The sequence below is a fragment of the Pinus tabuliformis genome, chromosome X (genome assembly GCF_031772625.1).
Source record: "Pinus tabuliformis cultivar Carrire ecotype Pingquan chromosome X, CPIR1, whole genome shotgun sequence".
In the NCBI taxonomy this organism is placed as follows: domain Eukaryota; kingdom Viridiplantae; phylum Streptophyta; class Pinopsida; order Pinales; family Pinaceae; genus Pinus; species Pinus tabuliformis.
The window spans coordinates 1,727,819,873-1,727,838,268 of NC_142308.1; the positions used below are offsets into that span (position 1 = coordinate 1,727,819,873).

At 39.0% G+C, this 18,396-nt stretch overlaps 1 protein-coding gene and 1 pseudogene across 1 annotated transcript; one reads left to right on the forward strand and one right to left on the reverse strand.

Annotated features, from left to right (window-relative positions):
- Positions 1 to 2,917: 2,917 nt before the first annotated feature.
- Positions 2,918 to 13,885, forward strand: LOC149146679 (ABC transporter G family member 3-like; annotated as a pseudogene).
- A 393-nt stretch (positions 13,886 to 14,278) lies between these two features.
- LOC149146680 (tyrosine--tRNA ligase, chloroplastic/mitochondrial-like) lies at positions 14,279 to 16,680 on the reverse strand. Its single transcript, XM_089447885.1, has one exon. The coding sequence runs from the start codon at positions 16,198 to 16,200 to the stop codon at positions 14,647 to 14,649; it is 1,554 nt and encodes a 517-aa protein (XP_089304011.1). The 5' UTR covers positions 16,201 to 16,680; the 3' UTR covers positions 14,279 to 14,646.
- Positions 16,681 to 18,396: the final 1,716 nt, after the last annotated feature.

Here is an 18,396-nt window from a genome sequence, read left to right on the forward strand (position 1 = left end):
GAGTCACGTGTTGTTCGGGGTCTTTCTATAGAGGATCAATTTGGAGGACATATTGATGTTGTGATCAAGTGTCATTCTTGGCAATTGCAAACATCCCTTATCATGATAGAGGTCTTCCATAGACGGAGTAGCTCTAAAGACTTGTATTGCCAGTTCAGGGATTGAGTTGTTCCGAGAGTTGGGTTCTAGTGGTCAGTAGCTTGAGAGTCCATGTCCTTATTGCAAGACAACTCCAATGGTATTGAATACAAAGAAGCTTCAAAATTTCAACAAAGAAGCAATCCTATGTTCATGATCTTTATTAAGTTTTTAAATTGTTCGTAGAAATATAGGGATAGTATTTATGGCCATGTATCAATGGGGTGAGAGAGTATAGTAAACTGCATGAGTTGTTTAAACCTCTATTGCTATGTCCTCGTTGAAATTACTACACAATTCTAAAAGGTGTATTCTCCTTGCAGAAGTTGAGTTCTTATGCTTTGAAACTGAAGGACTGAACCCTTTTTTGGGCCACACTTACCAGGTTCTCAATATTTAATAGCCTTCATTTGTAAATCTAAAAGTATATCACTGTATGTGCCCATAGCAAAGGTTTGTTGATTTGTGTCAGTGTTGTTGTTAGAAAAGTGAGTTGTACGCTGCCACTGAGTAAGCTGAAAGAGTATCATTAACTGTTGAGTCCATATGTGTGTAAGGTTGCTTGTATTACTGTCCATGCCACTGTATGATGCTAATTGTATTTATGTATGAACATAGAGAGAGAGAGAGAGTGAGCTTAATATATTGTTAAGTTGTATAGCTGAGTCTGAGCTAATATATTACCCGTGAGGTGTCTTATTGGCCTTGTAAAAAGTTGTAATGTAAGCTTGCTACACATGTCATCATTGAACTAAAATATGGATCAAACCCTCATAAACTCTCTTAATAAATTAGCTACATGTAATGACCCACCTTGAGTTATAGGGAACAAAAAAATACTAGCATGCATACAAGACATGCATATGATAACTACATATGCATGTATTGCATGTACTGCACTAGTACACATACTAGCTAATATTGGAAAATGTCTAAGTTTAGGGTAATGAATTGATTATCGAAGTAAATTCCTATCTCACTGGAATATAATGAATATATCAAATTAAGTACTTGATATGTATACCACCCTTCTATACATATGTATGATAATCCTTAATCAAAAGAAAATACAAATTATAATGAATTATGAAGTAAATTTATTTAATTTACAATTTAATTTGATTAAAATAAATAAAATAATTTATTTAAATTCTAAATAAGGTAATTTTTTTAAAATTTTAAATAAAGTAAATTAATTTCATTAAATAAAATATTGTTAACTCATAACTAAACTAAATAGATAAATTCAATTTTCGCGTCATTTCATTATGAAGGTAACCAACTCTAAAAGGAAAAGATGATCCTAGAAGGTAAGAAACTGACAACTGAAGGATTGTGAGACTGTGAATTTTGGGCATATAAGGGAATCGAGGAGACGAAGGCAAGGGAGGAGGAGCACAAAAGGAAAGTACTATTTCTAACTATGGGATAAGCAAAGAGAGAAACACAGAGTCTTAAGCAGTTGTTCTTGGGATTTTGGGCACGGGGCCAGAAGACCTCTATTTCGAAGTCTTCTAGATCTAGGAACCAGATGCGTTGATCCCAAATACGCTGGGAGGAAACAGTGGGTTTGGTAATTGCAGCGGGAACAACAGTCCAAAACACCTTCAAATTGATTTCCAGGTATTCTTCTGTATTTTATTTAAATTCAATTTCAAATTTTATTGTTTGGATTGACAAATTTAAAATCGGTTTTACACAACAACAATCAAAAGATCCCTTTCCTAGGGGATGCTTTCTATGCTACAACAAGAACAGCCACAGGAAGAACATGAGATGGGATACAAACTTCATGCACATGGTACAAATTTGAGATTCATGGGGTTTTCAGTAAAAGCCCTTCTCAAGTTGGAAAAACTTGCTTCACTCCTTTCCAAGGTACATCAGTCAAATGGTAAAAACTTAATTTGGGCTCTCAAACCAGCGATGTTTGCTCTCATAAAACACAAATATTTCGAGTACCCTCATAAACTTTCAGTTGCCTCATCTCAGTAGTATCATGATGCTGACCGCACCTATACCTCCTTACAGTGATGACATTATGAGGAGAGTCTTCAGACTGATAGTGAAGACCTTACACGATTTGGATAACAGTGAAGGCCCTACCTTTGGGAAGAAGTTAAAGATTCTAGAAGTCATGGCCTTGGTTAGATCTTATAACCTCATGTTTGAGCTGGAGTGTAACGACTTGATCATGCAGATCTTCAAATGCTTCTTTAGCATTAAGAAACATCATCCTGACACAATCATAACACAGATGCAATCCATTTTGTCCTCATGTACGGAAGTTCATGATGCCATTTACAAAAGGTTGCAGTCTAGGTTGTTAGCCATTTGGAGGGAGGAACAGTTGGTTTCACCTGTTGCTTATGAACTAGCTGAAAGGTTAATTGAGCAGAACACTGAGTTGTTTAGGAGACAATTGAGACAATTGACCTAGGAGGAGTTGCAGTGGATTTGTGGTGACCAACCATGTAGCAGGAATGAGTTGAGGAAGAGTCTTTGCTTCATCTACAAGGAACCTTGGGGACCTGACCACTCATGCTTGAGTGACACTGAGGAGATGACAGGGGTAGATCAAGGGGAGATTCCTTTTGACCTTCAGGGTAAGGATTCTTCTTCTATGGTTGAGTCCATAAGTTCTTATGAGAATACCTCTAAGGAACATGAGCAGTGATGGGGAATTGATGATAGTAGCCCGGATATGCATCCATGAGAGATGGAGGAGTATGATGAGTAGCAGATTGTCCGGGGGGCAGACTTGCTAGATGAGCGACTGATGATTCAACATGGAGAGCACATAGAGGAGCATGGGTCAGTTGAGGAGGTTGATGTGCACAGTGTGCATGAGGAGCCATTCTTGGAGAGCCGGTTTGAGGCTCATGTGGAGCCCATGACGAAGGAGGATGAGCAGCCATCCTTGGGGCCAGCCATTGATGACGAGCAGGCAGATATACAGACAACTAGCATGTTGCCAGTGTTTGCAAACTCTTGTCGTCAGGAGGTGCTGAAGACAGGCAAGATAGTTTTACAACAAACTGGTAGATTGGGTGAGCATGGAATTTTCGGTCAGATGAGGGAGGATCGTTTGGAGATGGTGGTGCATCCATCTTTGGGCCTACCCATTGATGAGGTGCAGATAGGTGCAGTGACAACCAACAGAGATGCAGTGTTTCTAGGCAACAACCCTCTCCAAGAGTACATAGACAGGGTTTACAGCACAACTTTCCCACTTTTGCCCATTATAGAGAGAGGGACAAGATTTCTTAGACAAATCTTATTGATTGACCAGACAGAGCAACATGAGTTGAGCATGGACCAACATCAACATAGTAGATTTGTTCCATATACAGGTGATGCTACATTGGATTGGTGAGAGATATAAGTTGGTATCCTATTGATGGAGCAATGTTTTTATTCAGAGACGTAGTACAACAAGAGACCTTAGATGTAAGGGATATTGCATGTTTCAGTTGGTTGAGGGATGTAGGCCCATAGTTTATTAGCATACCATTTGCACTAGGCCTGCATCAACATAGTGGGGTTGACCTTGGTCTATGCCAAGGGTTGGATTAGAGAGAGGTGATGAGTTGGTTTTCTACTAGTGGAGTAGCATTTATGGCCAGAGACAAAGCACAGTCGGAGCCATGGGACATGGGCGATGATTGGCCATGGTGGCATTGGGATCCAGGTGGATCTATCGGTAGCAGGTTGAGTCAGAGATGGGCTTGGGATCAAGGTATTGAGGGATCTAGTCATGTATTGACTACTAGGAGGCATGATGTGGAGCAGTGGTTCATATGGGATCTTGGTATCAGTTGACAGATGCCTCTACAGTGGACAGGTGAGGATTGCTTGAGGGTAAGCAATCTTGGGGTGGGAGGATTTGTCATGTCCCCATTTTTATTTTCCTTTATAGTACAACGAGGATGGGTGTTAATTTTAGGCAACAATGGTATGTTCTATGCATTAGAGCATTTTTTTTTCAATTTATTTATTAGCCCAGTATCAATATTCAGATAAGCAATCACATCAACATGATAGTAAAACGCAGATAAAACATAAACATAAACAGTAGAAGCCAAGCCAAAACAAGAGGACACAAGATGTGGCACCAGCCAGGGACAAACCCCAATGTGGGGAAACCCTTGATCAAATATTCTTTAGTCTTCAATAGTTTAAGAGAGAGATAGTACAATTTACAAATTTCATAATTTATAACAGCAGCAAAAGAGCCCTAACCAGAAAAGTCAACGCTGGTCAATAGGGCAGGTTTGACCCTCAGCAAATCGATCAACTTCAGCCTCCAAACAGCAAGATAAAACAACCCTAAAAACAGTGAAATTCAGCCTAGTCAAAGTCTAGTCAAACAGCGCACCTGCGGTTAGCCCTCGCTGCAGTAAATGTTGGTCAACAACGAATGTTTAGCCTCGATTCTGTGCCCAAAAATGCAGTCTGCCTAAACAGAGATATCCCTCACAAAAATGCAGTCAAAGGAGGTCAACGCATGGTCAAACTGTCCAGAAATTCAGTCTCCTGAAATTTCGGCCTCCTGAAATTTCTCTCTCCTGAAATTTCGGACGTGTGGAGAGAGAGAGGTTCAGAAATCCGTACCCAATCAATGAGGAGAGAGAGAGAAGTGAGAAGTGTGAATATGAGTGTGTCCAAATGAGGCTAAGTCACCTTCTATTTATATGCAACGTTGAGGATGAATAGACGTGACTGTTGGGCTTCTAAGCCTACATAAGTTTGTTGGTCGACCTTGGGAATTTGACCATAATCAAAATAAATTCATAACTTCATTTGTACATGTTAGAATAAAATAAATTCATAAGTTCATTTGTACATGTCAAGATTGGATGCTCTTTAAATCAATCCTACACCTCTCGGAGAGAGGAATCCAAGAAAAATATCAGTTGTCATAAATAAGATGATCCATTTGGAGTTTGGCTCTAGTTGCCAATTTTAACACTCCCATCTGCCAATTTGTACTATCTCTACCATCAATGCGATGCTATGCTCTGTTGAACTATGAAGAAGAAGAAGTGATCGAGAATGTATCATACCATTCTCTATTGACCCAAAGTCAGTCCTAATCAAAGGAGAGTGTGTCATACCACTCTTACTGACCCGAAGTCAGTTCCAATTGATCCCAGATCAATATCGGTCATCCTAGCATAGGGAGTATAATGGTACACAATGCATCCATCGGTAGTACTATGGTCCCTATCCTCATTTCCTTACTCATTGGCCAAATGAGAGGTACTTCCCATGAGTCCCAAACTACATGGGTAGGATGTCTTAGCAGGGGAAGGATGAACCACTCATTTTGCCTACATGTCGCCAAGGGGTATCACAGGGGAAGGCTAAACCACTCACCCTATGGTTCCTCATCGCTCCAAGAAGTACCCCAAGCCCCCCGGAGCTCCCAAAGCTCAATGTCCATCTCATACAAGACCCTCATAAGAGGGTCTCTCCACGACTCCAAGTCGTTCTCAGAAGGCCAAGAACTTAACCTTCCCCAGGGGCTTTGTCAGAATATCGGTGACCTGCTCATCAGTCTCAATGTGATGTAACCTTATTGCTCCTCGTTGTACCATATCCCGGATAAAGTGGTCCCCGATATCTATATGCTTGGAGTGATCATGAAACATGGGATTCTCTGATAATCGAATCCCAATCTGGTTGCTGCAGAGGATCACAGTGGTATTCAACACATGTCGAAACAGCTCACTGAAGAGCGTCTTCAACCAGATTGCTTCACAGGAGGCCATACTAGCAGCTATGTATTTGGCCTCGGCGGTGCCTCATCTAAGATATCGAAGCAGAACCCAAAGAAAAACAACGTCCAGCAGTGCTCTTGCGATCCACCACACTGCCAACGCAATCAAAATTAGAATAATCATGCAGCCTTACATCTCCGGTAGTGTATCTCAGTCCATGAGTGATTGTGCCTCGAAGATATCTCAGAAAATTCTTGGCACCAATCCAATGTATATGATGAGGCTCAACCATATATAGGCTCAATGTGTTAACTGCAAAACATATTTCCGGACAGGAGTTCACTAAGAACATCAGTGCTCCTATGAGTTGACGATACTAAAAGCATTTCCCAATTCAGGTCCAACAACACTACCACATAACTTCTTAAAGTTAAGTTCCATCAGAGTAGTCACAGGCTTGCCGTCCACCATCCCAAATCTTTCCAATATCTTCATAACATATTTTCTTTGAGAGAGGAAAATTTCACTTGGCTTATGCTAGACCTCCAACCCTAGGAAATAGTGCATCGGTCCTAGGTCCTTCATCTCAAATTTAGAAGCCAACTCCCTCTTACATTTGTGAATGAGAGGGTCTGCACCTGTCAGAAAGAGGTCGTCCACATAAAGTACCAGAATGAGAGGTTTATCATTTTCAACCTTAAAGTAAAGGTTCGGGTGGGCTTCACTTTTAGTGAATCCCAACTTCATTAGATAGCTATCGATCCTCTCATACCAAGCCCGAAGTGCTTGCTTCAATCCATAAAGAGCTTTCTTCAACCTGCACATGAGATTCCCGATCATGAACTTCAAACCCCTCGGGTTGTTCCACATAGACCTTCTCTTTGATTGAATCATGCAAGAAAGCAGTCTTGACATCCATCTGATGTAGGTTCCATCCTTGTGAGGCAACAAGGGCTATAATCGAGCGGATGTTGGTGTATCGGGCAACAGGTGCAAATATCTCATCGTAATCTACACCTTCCTTTTGAGAGAAGCCTTGAGCAACAAAGCGAGCCTTGAACTTTTCTGCACTTCCGTCAACTCCATGCTTGATTTTGTAGAGCCACTTAGAGGTGACAACCGATTTGTCCTAGGTCTAGGGACCACATCCCAGACATCATTCTTCATAATTGACTCGTATTCTTCATTCATAGCATCCTTCCATACTTGATGCTTCATAGCTTCTTTGAATGATGAAGGTACATTTTGAATGATAGTGCTCATGGCAGTCAAATATCCTTGATAACCGTTCGGCTTCTTGCTTTCATGGAAAGTCCCATTTGGTGCAATGTGTCTCTCAGCATCTTTGAGAGTCTCCCTAAGCCATGAGGGTCTCCTTTTGGAGGATCAATAGGAACCATAGGTTCATCAACATCAGGCATCATTTCGTCTTCTTTTGCACCCTGATTTCCAGTGTCCTTCTTTAGGATAGGAAGGTTGTTGATCTTCCTAAGGGCTATATCTTCGTCGAAGGTGACATCATGACTTATCTCAACTTCCTTTTGACTAGCCACATAAATTCTTTATCCCTTAGAATTTTCACTATAGCCCACAAAGATTCATTTCTTCCCAGATGCACCCAATTTGCTTCTTTTCTCTTTTAGCACATGAAAATATACGGGACTTCCAAAAATTCTAAAATGAGACATTGGGTTTCTTACCAGTGAACATTTCTTTGGGAGTCTTGGAGTCCAATGCTTGATGAAGGCATCGGTTTTGAACATACACTTCGGTATTTGTAGCTTCAACGCATAGTAACTTTGGAAGGCCTTAATCATGAAGCATGGCACGAACTGCTTCTACAATAGAGCGGTTCTTCCTTTCATCCACGTCATTCTACTCAGGAGTGTATGGCGTTGCAGTCTCCCTCTTAATGCCAACTTCTCTGCAATAATCTTGGAATTCATTGGATTCGTACTCGGTCCCATTATCAGTCTTCAATATCTTGATTTTCTTCTCGATTATTTTTCGATCAAGGCTTTGAAGTGTAAGAACCAGGTGAACACTTCATCCTTCTTCTTCAAGAAGTAGATCCAGGTCTTGCCAGAATAATCATCCATAAAGGTGAGATAACATAAGTATCTTCCCAAAGAGTTTACGGGCATCATACCAGATATGTCAGAGTGGATCAATTGCAATATATCTGTGGTCTTGCTATTACTTGAGGGGAATGGTCCCCTTGTAAGTTTTCTTTTGGCACATCTCAAACATACACCTTCATGCTCTACTTTGAACTCGGGCATACCTGTCACCATTTGTCTCACATCGGGTAGGGCCTTATAATGAAGATGGGCAAACCTCCGGTGTCATAGTTCAGATTGTAGAGATGTGTCGCAAGACATGGCTCCCAATGGACTTCCTCCAACTTGATACAAAGTGTCGACCCTGAACCCAAGAGTAAAAGCATCTTTAAAATTTCTTTTCCAAACACGTACTTTTCCATCGATGAATGCCACCTTGAATCTTTTGTCCTCCATGGCTGAAATGGACACCAGGTTCTTCTTGAGATCAGGTACATATAATACTTCTTGCAAATGAGTAATGTTAACCTTGATTCAATTGAAGGGTAACATTCCCTACTCCCTTCACGGGATAGGTGGCATCATCTCCAAAGATGATCTCCAAGTTTGTCTCATTTTCTATCAGATTAGAGAGGGCTTCCTTGTATCCGGTGAAGTGCCTTGAGGCACCACTATCAATCAATCAATTTCCCAAAGTGTCCGAAGGAGAGACAGTGGAGAGGGCCGATATAAGATAGTACTCATTTTGCTTATTGTTAACAACATTTGATTCTTCATACCTGGAGTTCCTTGATTTTTTGGAGGGTCGACCATTTCCTTGATGTCTCACATTGATTTTTCCTTTGCCATTGGACTTGCCATTCCTTTGATCGTTCTTGTTGAAGTTGCCCCTGGAATGATTATGATCATCATCATCCAATGTGTCCCTTCTATTTAGACACTCCCTTGCATAGTGGCCTAACTTATTGCAAACAAAGCACCTGCCCTTCCTTCCTCCCTTAGATCCAGGGTTTCCATGGAAATGACCTTTAGACCCTTGCGTTATTTCTCCTTTTGGCATGAGCGGAGAATGCAGTGGGGTTGCTTCTATTAGAAGGCATTTCTTGCTCCACCATTCTTGTTTCTTCTTGAATGCATCTCAACATCAGTTCTTCAAACCTTGGAATTCGATCATTGTTGAGGACATTTGTTCTAAATACATACCACTCAGGTGGGAGTCCTTCAAGGGTGGTGAGAGTAAGTTCCCGGTCAAGAATGACTTCTCCAATAGAGAGAAGATCATTCTTGATCTCAGTGATCCTAAAGAAATAGGATTGAATATTCTTGTCCTTGCCCTTCTTAATATCCTTCAACTTATTCATGAGAAATAGAATTTGATTAGCATTACTAACCTTGAACATGCCGACCAACCTGTCGTACATCTCCTTGGAGGTCTTCAATTCGGCGATGTAGGCCACCAGATGTTTGTTAATGGAATCCTTGATTATCTTCTTGGCTTTGACTTCAACCCTATTGTACTTGGTCTTAGCAGCAGCCAGTGCATTTGAAGGAGGTTCAAGGATTTTACCTGCACATAGTCCATCACTTCTTTTTCTTCCAAGGTCAAATCAAGGGACATCTACCATCCATGATAGTCAAATTTATCATGGAGCTTGTCTTCAGCCAAGAAGTAGGGTGAGGAACCCATTGAACTTTTTGTCCTTGTCCAACTGCCTTTGGTGATTGCTCTCACTCTTGCTTGGGCTTTGTCTTCACCTCAACTCTGATACCATGTTAATTCTAGGCAACAATGGTATGTTCTATGTCTTAGAGCAATTTTACTTCAATTTTTTTATTAGCCCAGTATCAATATTCAGATTAGCAATCACATCAACATGATAGTAAAATGCAGATAGAACATAAACATAAACAGTGGAAGATAAACCAAGACACGAGGACACAAGATGTGGCACCAGCCAGGGACAAACCCTAATGTGGGGAAACTCTTGATCAAATCTTCTTTGTCTTCAATAGTTCAACAGAGAGAGATAGTACAATTTACAAATCTGATAATTTATAACAGCAACAAAAGAGCCTTAACCAAAAAAGTCAACGCTGGTCAACAGGGCAGATTTGACCCTTAGCGAATTAGTCAACTTCAGTCAAATTCAGCCTAGTCAAAGTCTGGTCAAACAACCCACTTGCTGTCAACCCTAGCTGCAGTCAACACTAGTCAACAGTCAACGTTTAGCCTCGATTTTTGTGCCCAGAAATGCAACCTGCCCAAATAGAGATAGCCCTCACAAAAACGCAGTGAAAGGAGATCAACGCATGCTGGTCAACGCTTGGTCAAACTATCCAGAAATTCAGTGTTATGAAATTTTGGCCTCCTGAAATTTCGAACATGTGGAGAGAGAGAGGCCTAGAAATCCGTACCCAATCAATGATGAGAGAGAGAGAGAGAAGTGTGAAGATGAGTGTGTCCAAATGAGGCTAAGTCACCTTCTATTTATATGCAACATTGAGAATGAATAGATGTCACTGTTGGGCTTTTGACCCTACATAAGTTTGTTGGTCGACCATGACAATTTGACCATAATCAAAATAAATTCATAACTTCATTTGTACATGTTAGAATCGGATGATCTTTAGATCAATCCTACACCTCTCAGAGGGAGGAATCCAAGAAAAATATCCATTGTCATAAATAAGATGAACCATGTGGAGTTTGGCCCTACTTGCCAATTTTAACAATGGGTTTCCAGGGTATATGATGGCTAGGTTGCAGGAGCAAGATTACATCATCAACAGTCCCAGGGGAGTTTTGAGGAGTTTTTATGGGATCCGATGCCATTTACTTGGCATATTTCATCATCTGCACAGTGTGTTTTTTGTTCCGTCGCATTCAAACAACTTTCAAAAATTAGCATTATTATGGGGCCTAACTTAATTAATTATGCTCGAGGTCGCATTGCAAGAAGATTATATGATGGAACACCTTAATGAAATAGCTCGTTGAAACTGGAACGAGAAGATCTATAGGATGGAATGCTAAGAAATGAATTCCAGTGGCCGAAGAGAGTATTGTGAGCAATTTACCATTTTCTTTAATTAAAAATGATTTTAATTAGTCATTTAATTAAGGAAAAATAATTAATTGGAGGAAAAGGCCCAAAAGTGACTTAAGTGAAATATAATATAATTACAAAGTCACTTAAGATAAAGTCAATGGAGGAGCTTCTAAAATAATAATAAAATAAGATGCTTTTATACACTTGGAGATCTATCCATCAGACCTATAAAAGAGGAGGAGGAAGTCATTTGGAGACATCTTGGATTGGAGCATTTGTCTTTGATGTGGGTGGGAAAATTCAGCTCTCTACCATAGTAGCCCCAAGGCGACAACCCTTAGGTGATTCAGTGAAAATGGGCGAGTACCCAACTCTCCCCTTGGTGAACTCATTCAAAATTCATAGGTTGTATTCAACAGTTCAGCTATCAGTTTAGCACTGTTTTGGAGGACGTATCAGCTTGTACCAAATATTTGTGGGAGGTCGTTCTCTCAGTGGTCTCCAGTTTTTGTATCAGTTATTATATATCAATAAAATAGGGTTGAGTTTGTTGCATGTGTATCTTGTTTATTCTTCGGTTGCAGTTTATATTTCCAGTTTGCAGTTAAATTTATGGTTAAATGAGTGCAAATTGTTATTTAAATTGATGGCTTAATTTTCTGAGGAAATATCTGCGAAAACTATATTTGGGACATTACAACTCGACGGTAGACCCTTGCTGCTGCAAACCCGATCCCTGTGTCCACAGTCACAGACTCATTCCATCCCTGCGTTTACAGTCACAGACTCACTCAATACCTGCACCCACAGTTAGAGACTCCGCAGTGCATAGTCCACCCTTGCCGTTGCACACTCGACCCCTGCTGCTGGCTGCTGCACACTCAAAAATTCAACCCCACTGCAATTTGAAAATAAATTGGCATGTAAATATCTTAAGGTTGTGACAAATGTTAAAACTCTTTGTGATGAGTCTGTCACAACTTGTATATATGTCAATGTGTACATAACTGTAATTTTATATTAACTAATTTATAAATTCATTTTTATATAAGCAAAGGTAGTAACAGTTGTTTATATATGTGTTTTTCAGCCTTCTAATGTGTTTAAAGTTTAATTGACATTTCTTTTACACACACACGCATATATTTTAATTCAATTTTATGTTGAACTTTATCGCCAAAATTTAAGTGTCAAACTTTATTTGATTTTCAAAGTCGCCAAACTCAAACATGAATATGAACGTGGTGACTTAGCCCGTGATTACAAGCTATATTACAGTGACATGTCCAGATGTTGGATTTCATTCTAAACTAATACTTCCTCTGCAAGAAGCAAGCAACAAATATGCAGCTTCCTCTTTTCAATGACTTAATCATCCCACTCTCTTGCAACTAACAGTTGGCCTAATTGGGCTGCATTCTTATCAATTGGAGGATTACAGTGTAATCAAAGGCCTCTTCATAATGGATAGTCCCACAACAACCTATTGAAACTATTATAACAAGCCTAACAAGCACTCCTTGCGCTGTCAGGAACATAATGCCTCATCAATTCTAAGATTTCCACAATGGATTATGTTAGACATATTAGCTGTCCTGTTGATGGACCATGATTAGGGTTCGAAATGTTGACTACGAAAACTGACTGTGGATCATCTGGATGATAATATTGTTACATTATAGTTCAGATCTGGCGTCAGGATGAATTTACAGGTCCTAAAACTATAAGTTTAGATTGTGCATGTTAAATCCTTAGATTGGCATATTCTAAAACTTTGTAAAGATAAATAGAAGAGTGCAAATTCTGCATACTATGATTAACTCCGACTAGTTGCTCATGATCTGCATTGGCACAGCTTTTCCACATTTAGGCTATACATCATACTCAGTAAGGGTAAGAGTTGCTGCCATTTTCATTTTAGTAGCTTTCACATCTTTCATGAGTATTGGGGGTTTTCCTTCTCACATCAAGGAAATTAAAGTATATATAATAAACATGAAACAGCTACTGGATGCTCTGGAGCAGTTGCTCTTTTGCTCGGAAATTTGCTTTCCAGTATTCCTTATCTGTTTCTTATTTCCATCTCATGCTCAGCAGCTATATACTTCTTGTTTGGTCTGAGAACAGATTTCAGTTTGTTCATGTGCTTCGTGATAAACATAGTCATGTGCCTTGTAATAAATGAAGGCATGCTGATGGTTCTCGCTTTAATCTCACAAAAAGCATTCAAATGCATTATGCTTATAGTGTTTCTTCAGGGTATCATGATGTTGGTTGCCGGTTATTTCAGACTTAGAGATGAACTGCCCAAGCCAATCTGGAGATATCCACCACCTTATTTGACATTTCATACCTATGCTATTGAGGGTCTTCTTGAAAATGGATACCTAGGATTATCTTTTCCTTTAGGTCAGATTGGATTACTTTCAGGAGGGCAAGCCCTTCGAGATTCATATAATATTTCAACTGCAAGAAATTCAAAGTGGCTAAACCTACTTGTTCTTGCCATCATAGCTGTTGGATATTATTTCATCTTAATTCTATCACTTAAAATGGGAAAAGTGGGCAAATTTCAGCCCTATAGACACCATGGAGCAATTTAATGCTTTATGGACTTGGCCAAAAGAAGTGACAGTTCCAGTTATGTCATATCTAATAAAATCGTAGGTAGTCACGACAATTCTTTCTGTCCTTTATTTAATGGCAAAATGGGCTTGAATTGGTGGTTAACATCATCATGGTCACCAATTTCATTCTTATGTAATCAGTTGGTAGATGTGCGTACATGAGTCCATGATCCAAAACACAACTACATGTAACTTGGCCAATGCCTCCTTTGCTGCCGATTGTTGGCACAATTCATCTAAGTGAGCTTCTGTTCTTGCTGATCATCCAGCTGTATTATCTTCTCTTCCAATTGCAAACGCTGAACTTTGCTTTTATTCCACTCGGCTATAGCTGTGGTGAGAGAGTAACGGTGTTCAACTAGTAGGTACTCTAACAAAGGCAACAATTTTGGAATAGTATCAAGGTCCTCTTCCAGTGCTGTAACCATCTCAGTCTTGCTCTCTACTCAAATTTCTGGTAGCTTCTTCAAGGTCTTGTCAACATGGACCTTCACTGTCATTTTGGCCTAGTCCGGGTGGTTGAGATAAGATAAGATTTAGTTTATTGGTGTGTGATAAATGACTACAAATAGCTCAATGGCACTGCTAAGTACATCAGTGAGAATAGAAAGTAGAATGCCAATCTAACCTACACAGAGAAGGATCCAAAGTCTAAGGCTTAACAATATGGAAAAGCAAAGGAATAAAAATGTGAAAACTTTATATCCCATTTCCATGGCTGTACATTGGGAATCGGATTGGTATCGTAACCACCTCTGGCTATCAAAGTATATAAGGAGGGGAGTGTTACAAGAATGAACATACATCTCATAGTGCATCTGTGGATCTATGAAAATTGTGGGAAGCTAGCACAGCTCACCTTTAATTGTCTATTCGAAATCAGGGAAGTGTGAAACATGAACAATCACAACTTGATTACATCAGTCCTTTGAAGCAAAAGACACACATAACTGAACCAGTCTCAAGTCTGATATCTTGGTTGATTTAAAACAAATTTGGATACTTTATCCATTCAAACAATCAATGTCCTGAAAGCCATGCGCATGAATTAAGCTATTCTTACAACCAGCTTGTTCTTTTTGCCCGCTGATAGAAGCAACATTTTGTCATCAACAATATCAGCTGCTTCAATCATTTTCCCCTCGCTGTCTACTCTTTGGTTATTCATGTAGAGACCTCCTTGTCTTATGAGACGCTTCACTGCTGCTTTAGTTGGCAGCAACCCGGCTTTCACAGATAAATCCACCAGAGATGAATTCAGCACCTCATCATACGACAACAAGAAGGATGGTACTTCATTTGCAATGGCATCAATAGTTTTCCAATCTAAGTGAGTATTTGAACCAGGAGCCAGAGCCTCTGTTGCCCTCAAGGCCTCCTTTAATCCTTCCTCACCATGAACGAAACAAGTCACTTCTTCAGCAAGCTTCCTCTGAACAGAATTGGGGACATATCCAGGCTTTCTCATGCCTTCTTCAAGCTCAGATATTTCTTCCAGGCTCAAGAAAGTAAGCTTTTTCAAAAATACTATTACATCTGCATCAGGTATCCCAATAAAATGTTGGTAAAACTTGTAAGGGGAAAGCATGGAAGCAGAGAGCCAAATTGCCCCATCTTCTGACTTCCCAAACTTGGTCCCGTCACTCCTCAAAAGAAGTGGGAATGTCAACCCATAAGCCCCTTCTCGCTGAAGAACCTTCCTAATCAATTCAGTCCCCGCAGTTATATTTCCCCATTGATCACTTCCTCCAATCTGAACTGAAACACCCTCATTCTTAAATAGGTGAAGAAAATCATAACCCTGCAGCAATTGATATGAAAACTCAGTGAAGCTCATCCCCTCCTCTGACTGCAACCTCTTTTTCACACTCTCCTTGGCAATCATGGTGCCCACTCTTGCATGCTTCCCAACGTCTCTGAGAAAATCCAGCAACTTGAATTCTTTCCACCAATCATAATTATTTATCACTATAGAAGAAGAATGATGAGACCCTAAATTTCCATCATGGGTACCATTCTTCTTCCCTAATATCTGCTCTAGAATCATCCTAATACCACCAGAATTCCTACTAATTGTCTCTTCGTCCAGTACAGGCCGTTCAGAGCTTTTCCCAGAGGGGTCACCAACCCTAGCAGTGGCTCCCCCAATTAAAGCTACGGGCACATGGCCGCATTTTTGAAACCATGACAATACAATAATACCAAGCAAGTTTCCCAAATGCAAACTCTCTGCAGTTGGATCAAAACCACAATAAATTTTAATGGGTTTAGTCCTAGGGTTCGAGCAAGCTGACCTGAGATCTTGGTGGGTAATGGATTCAATCAGGCCCCGTTCTTCCAAGATGTCAATTACATTACTCTGTACGCTGAGAAGCTCTCTGTCCCTTTGAATTTCGCTTACTGTCGCTTGGGCAGTTTTGGTACATAAACTCGGACTAGAGTTGAGGTTTGTATTGAAAGGCTGAAACTTGACCAAGTATCGATGTTTTCCAGCGCTGAAAAAACTACGAGCAATGGCTGCAGTGCTGAGATGAAGGTTTCGGGTGGTAGGTACGTGCTGCCGCGAAGTTATCATTGCCATTGCCGTCAGTGCTGAGGCCATCGCCGTTGACAACAGCAAGCTCGATGTTCGAACCTGGAACCTCGGAATTCAACGAAATGGTTGTCTGCTCGTCGAAAGATAATCGCGTAGCTTTCTAATCACATTTATGAGGTTGTTGTTGGAGCAACCATTATCATTCCCTGATTTCCTCTATATTTACTGTTTTCTTAATGGAACCGATTACACAATTCCAGACGCCGTGGGCTTGAAGCACTGCGCTTCTCCCCTCTGAAACCTAATGTTTGGTGGGAAACTGCCCCTGTCGTGCCGTGACGGCCACCTGCAATTCGCCTTTGATAGCCCTTTCTCCCTGGCCTCCCAAGGAGCTCTACCAGGAATTAGTTTCACGAACTAAAAACCCTAGTCAAAGATTATTATAGCGAAAAGAAGCAGAGTGACTCTATGTGGAGATAGTCCCAACAGTTTTACACAATTCACGATCATATTCGTGATGATGTTTTCACAGTTCATTATCATGTTGATGATAATGCTATGGATTATAAAAATATAGAGAGAGAATGATAAGTCGAGCGATATGCGATTTTTTAATTAATTTTTCTAAACTTAATTAAAAACATTTCTACAATTTAATTTATATAAATAATTCCTTTTTAAGTGAATTAATATTGTGATGAAGTTACAAGGCATTTTTCACTATAGTGTCTCTTTCGTCAAAAGGAAATAGCTTCATTGATGTGTCTTGATTTCTCTTTCACCACTTCAATGTCTTTGTCGAGTTTTTGCCTTCAGCCATATTCTATCGATGCTACAATCAGGTTGCTTTTGTGAATGGTTTATGTTACAATGATTGGTTAATGATAGATTTCAATGAAGGTCATGTGTGGTTTTTATTTTTATTTTATATATGTGATAATGATTTTAATGAAAGAATGTTACATGAAATTTTATTTTATATATTTTGCAATGTAAATAAAATCATTTTTAATATTATATTGAATAATTTAATTAAAATATATATAGTGTAATTAGCAATGGTTGTGGAAGTGAAGTCTCATCAAACTCGAAGTCTTGCGTTCAAATCTTATGCTATCCCTCTCGTGATCGGGGTCAAAAAGTTGGACATGATAAAGATATAGTTCTACCAAGCTTACAAAAAAAAAGTTGGACATGATAAAGATGTACTCCTACCAAGTTTACAAAAAAAAGTAGTAGACAATTTGCGAAATTATTATTACATAATCAACAAAGTAGTTGATTGTGTATGAATGTTTTGTTTCTTTCAAATAATGTTTATCATGTTACTTTTTCCATTTTAAATAATAAAAAAAATAGTTTTCTAATTTTATATAAAAATTATCTTTAATATATACCTTTAACATAATTATTCTATTGTGGAATTGAGGTTTCTGTGATCCATATCAAGTTCAGGTTGCTTTTGTGAATGGTTTATGTTACAATGATTTGTTAATGATAGATTTCAATGAAGGTCATATGGGGTTTTTATTTGTATTTTATATATGTTATAATGATAGAATGTTACATGAAATTTTATTTTATATATTTGGCAATGTAAACAAAATAATTTTTAATGATTATACTGAATGATTCAATTAAAATATATATATAATGTAATTGGCAATGGTTGTGAAAGTGAAGTCTCATCAAACTGGAAGTCTTGGGTTCAAATCTTGTGCTATCCCTCTCCCGATCGGGGTAAAAAAGTTGGACATGATAAAGATATAGTCCTACCAAGCTTACAAAAAAAAGTTGGACATGATAAAGATGTACTCCTACCAAGCTTACAAAAAAAAGTCAGAGTAGCCAAATTGTGAAATTATTATTACATAATCAACAAAGTAGTTGATTGTGTATGAATGTTTTGTATCTTTCAAATAATGTTTATCATGTTACTTTTTCCATTTTAAATAAAAATAAATAGTTTTATAATTTTATATAAAAATTATCTTTAATATATACCTTTAACATAATTATTCTATTGTGGAATTGAGGCTTCTGTGATCCATATCAAGTTTTGAGAATATTTTTTTGCGTAAATCACATTAGAATGCATTTGTCGACGCGTGTCGAACCAACGAGTGTGGTTTCGTGTCGACAAATGCATAATTATTCTAATATATATAAATAAATTAGAATAATTATGTTAAAGGTATATATTAAAGATAAGTTTTTGAGTGATACTCAATCAAAATTACTTAACCAATTTAGTTTTCATTA

Excerpts from the sequence above, each read along its gene's own strand:
- LOC149146680 (XM_089447885.1), bottom strand. The coding sequence starts at position 16,200 with ATGGCCTCAGCACTGACGGCAATGGCAATGATAACTTCGCGGCAGCAC.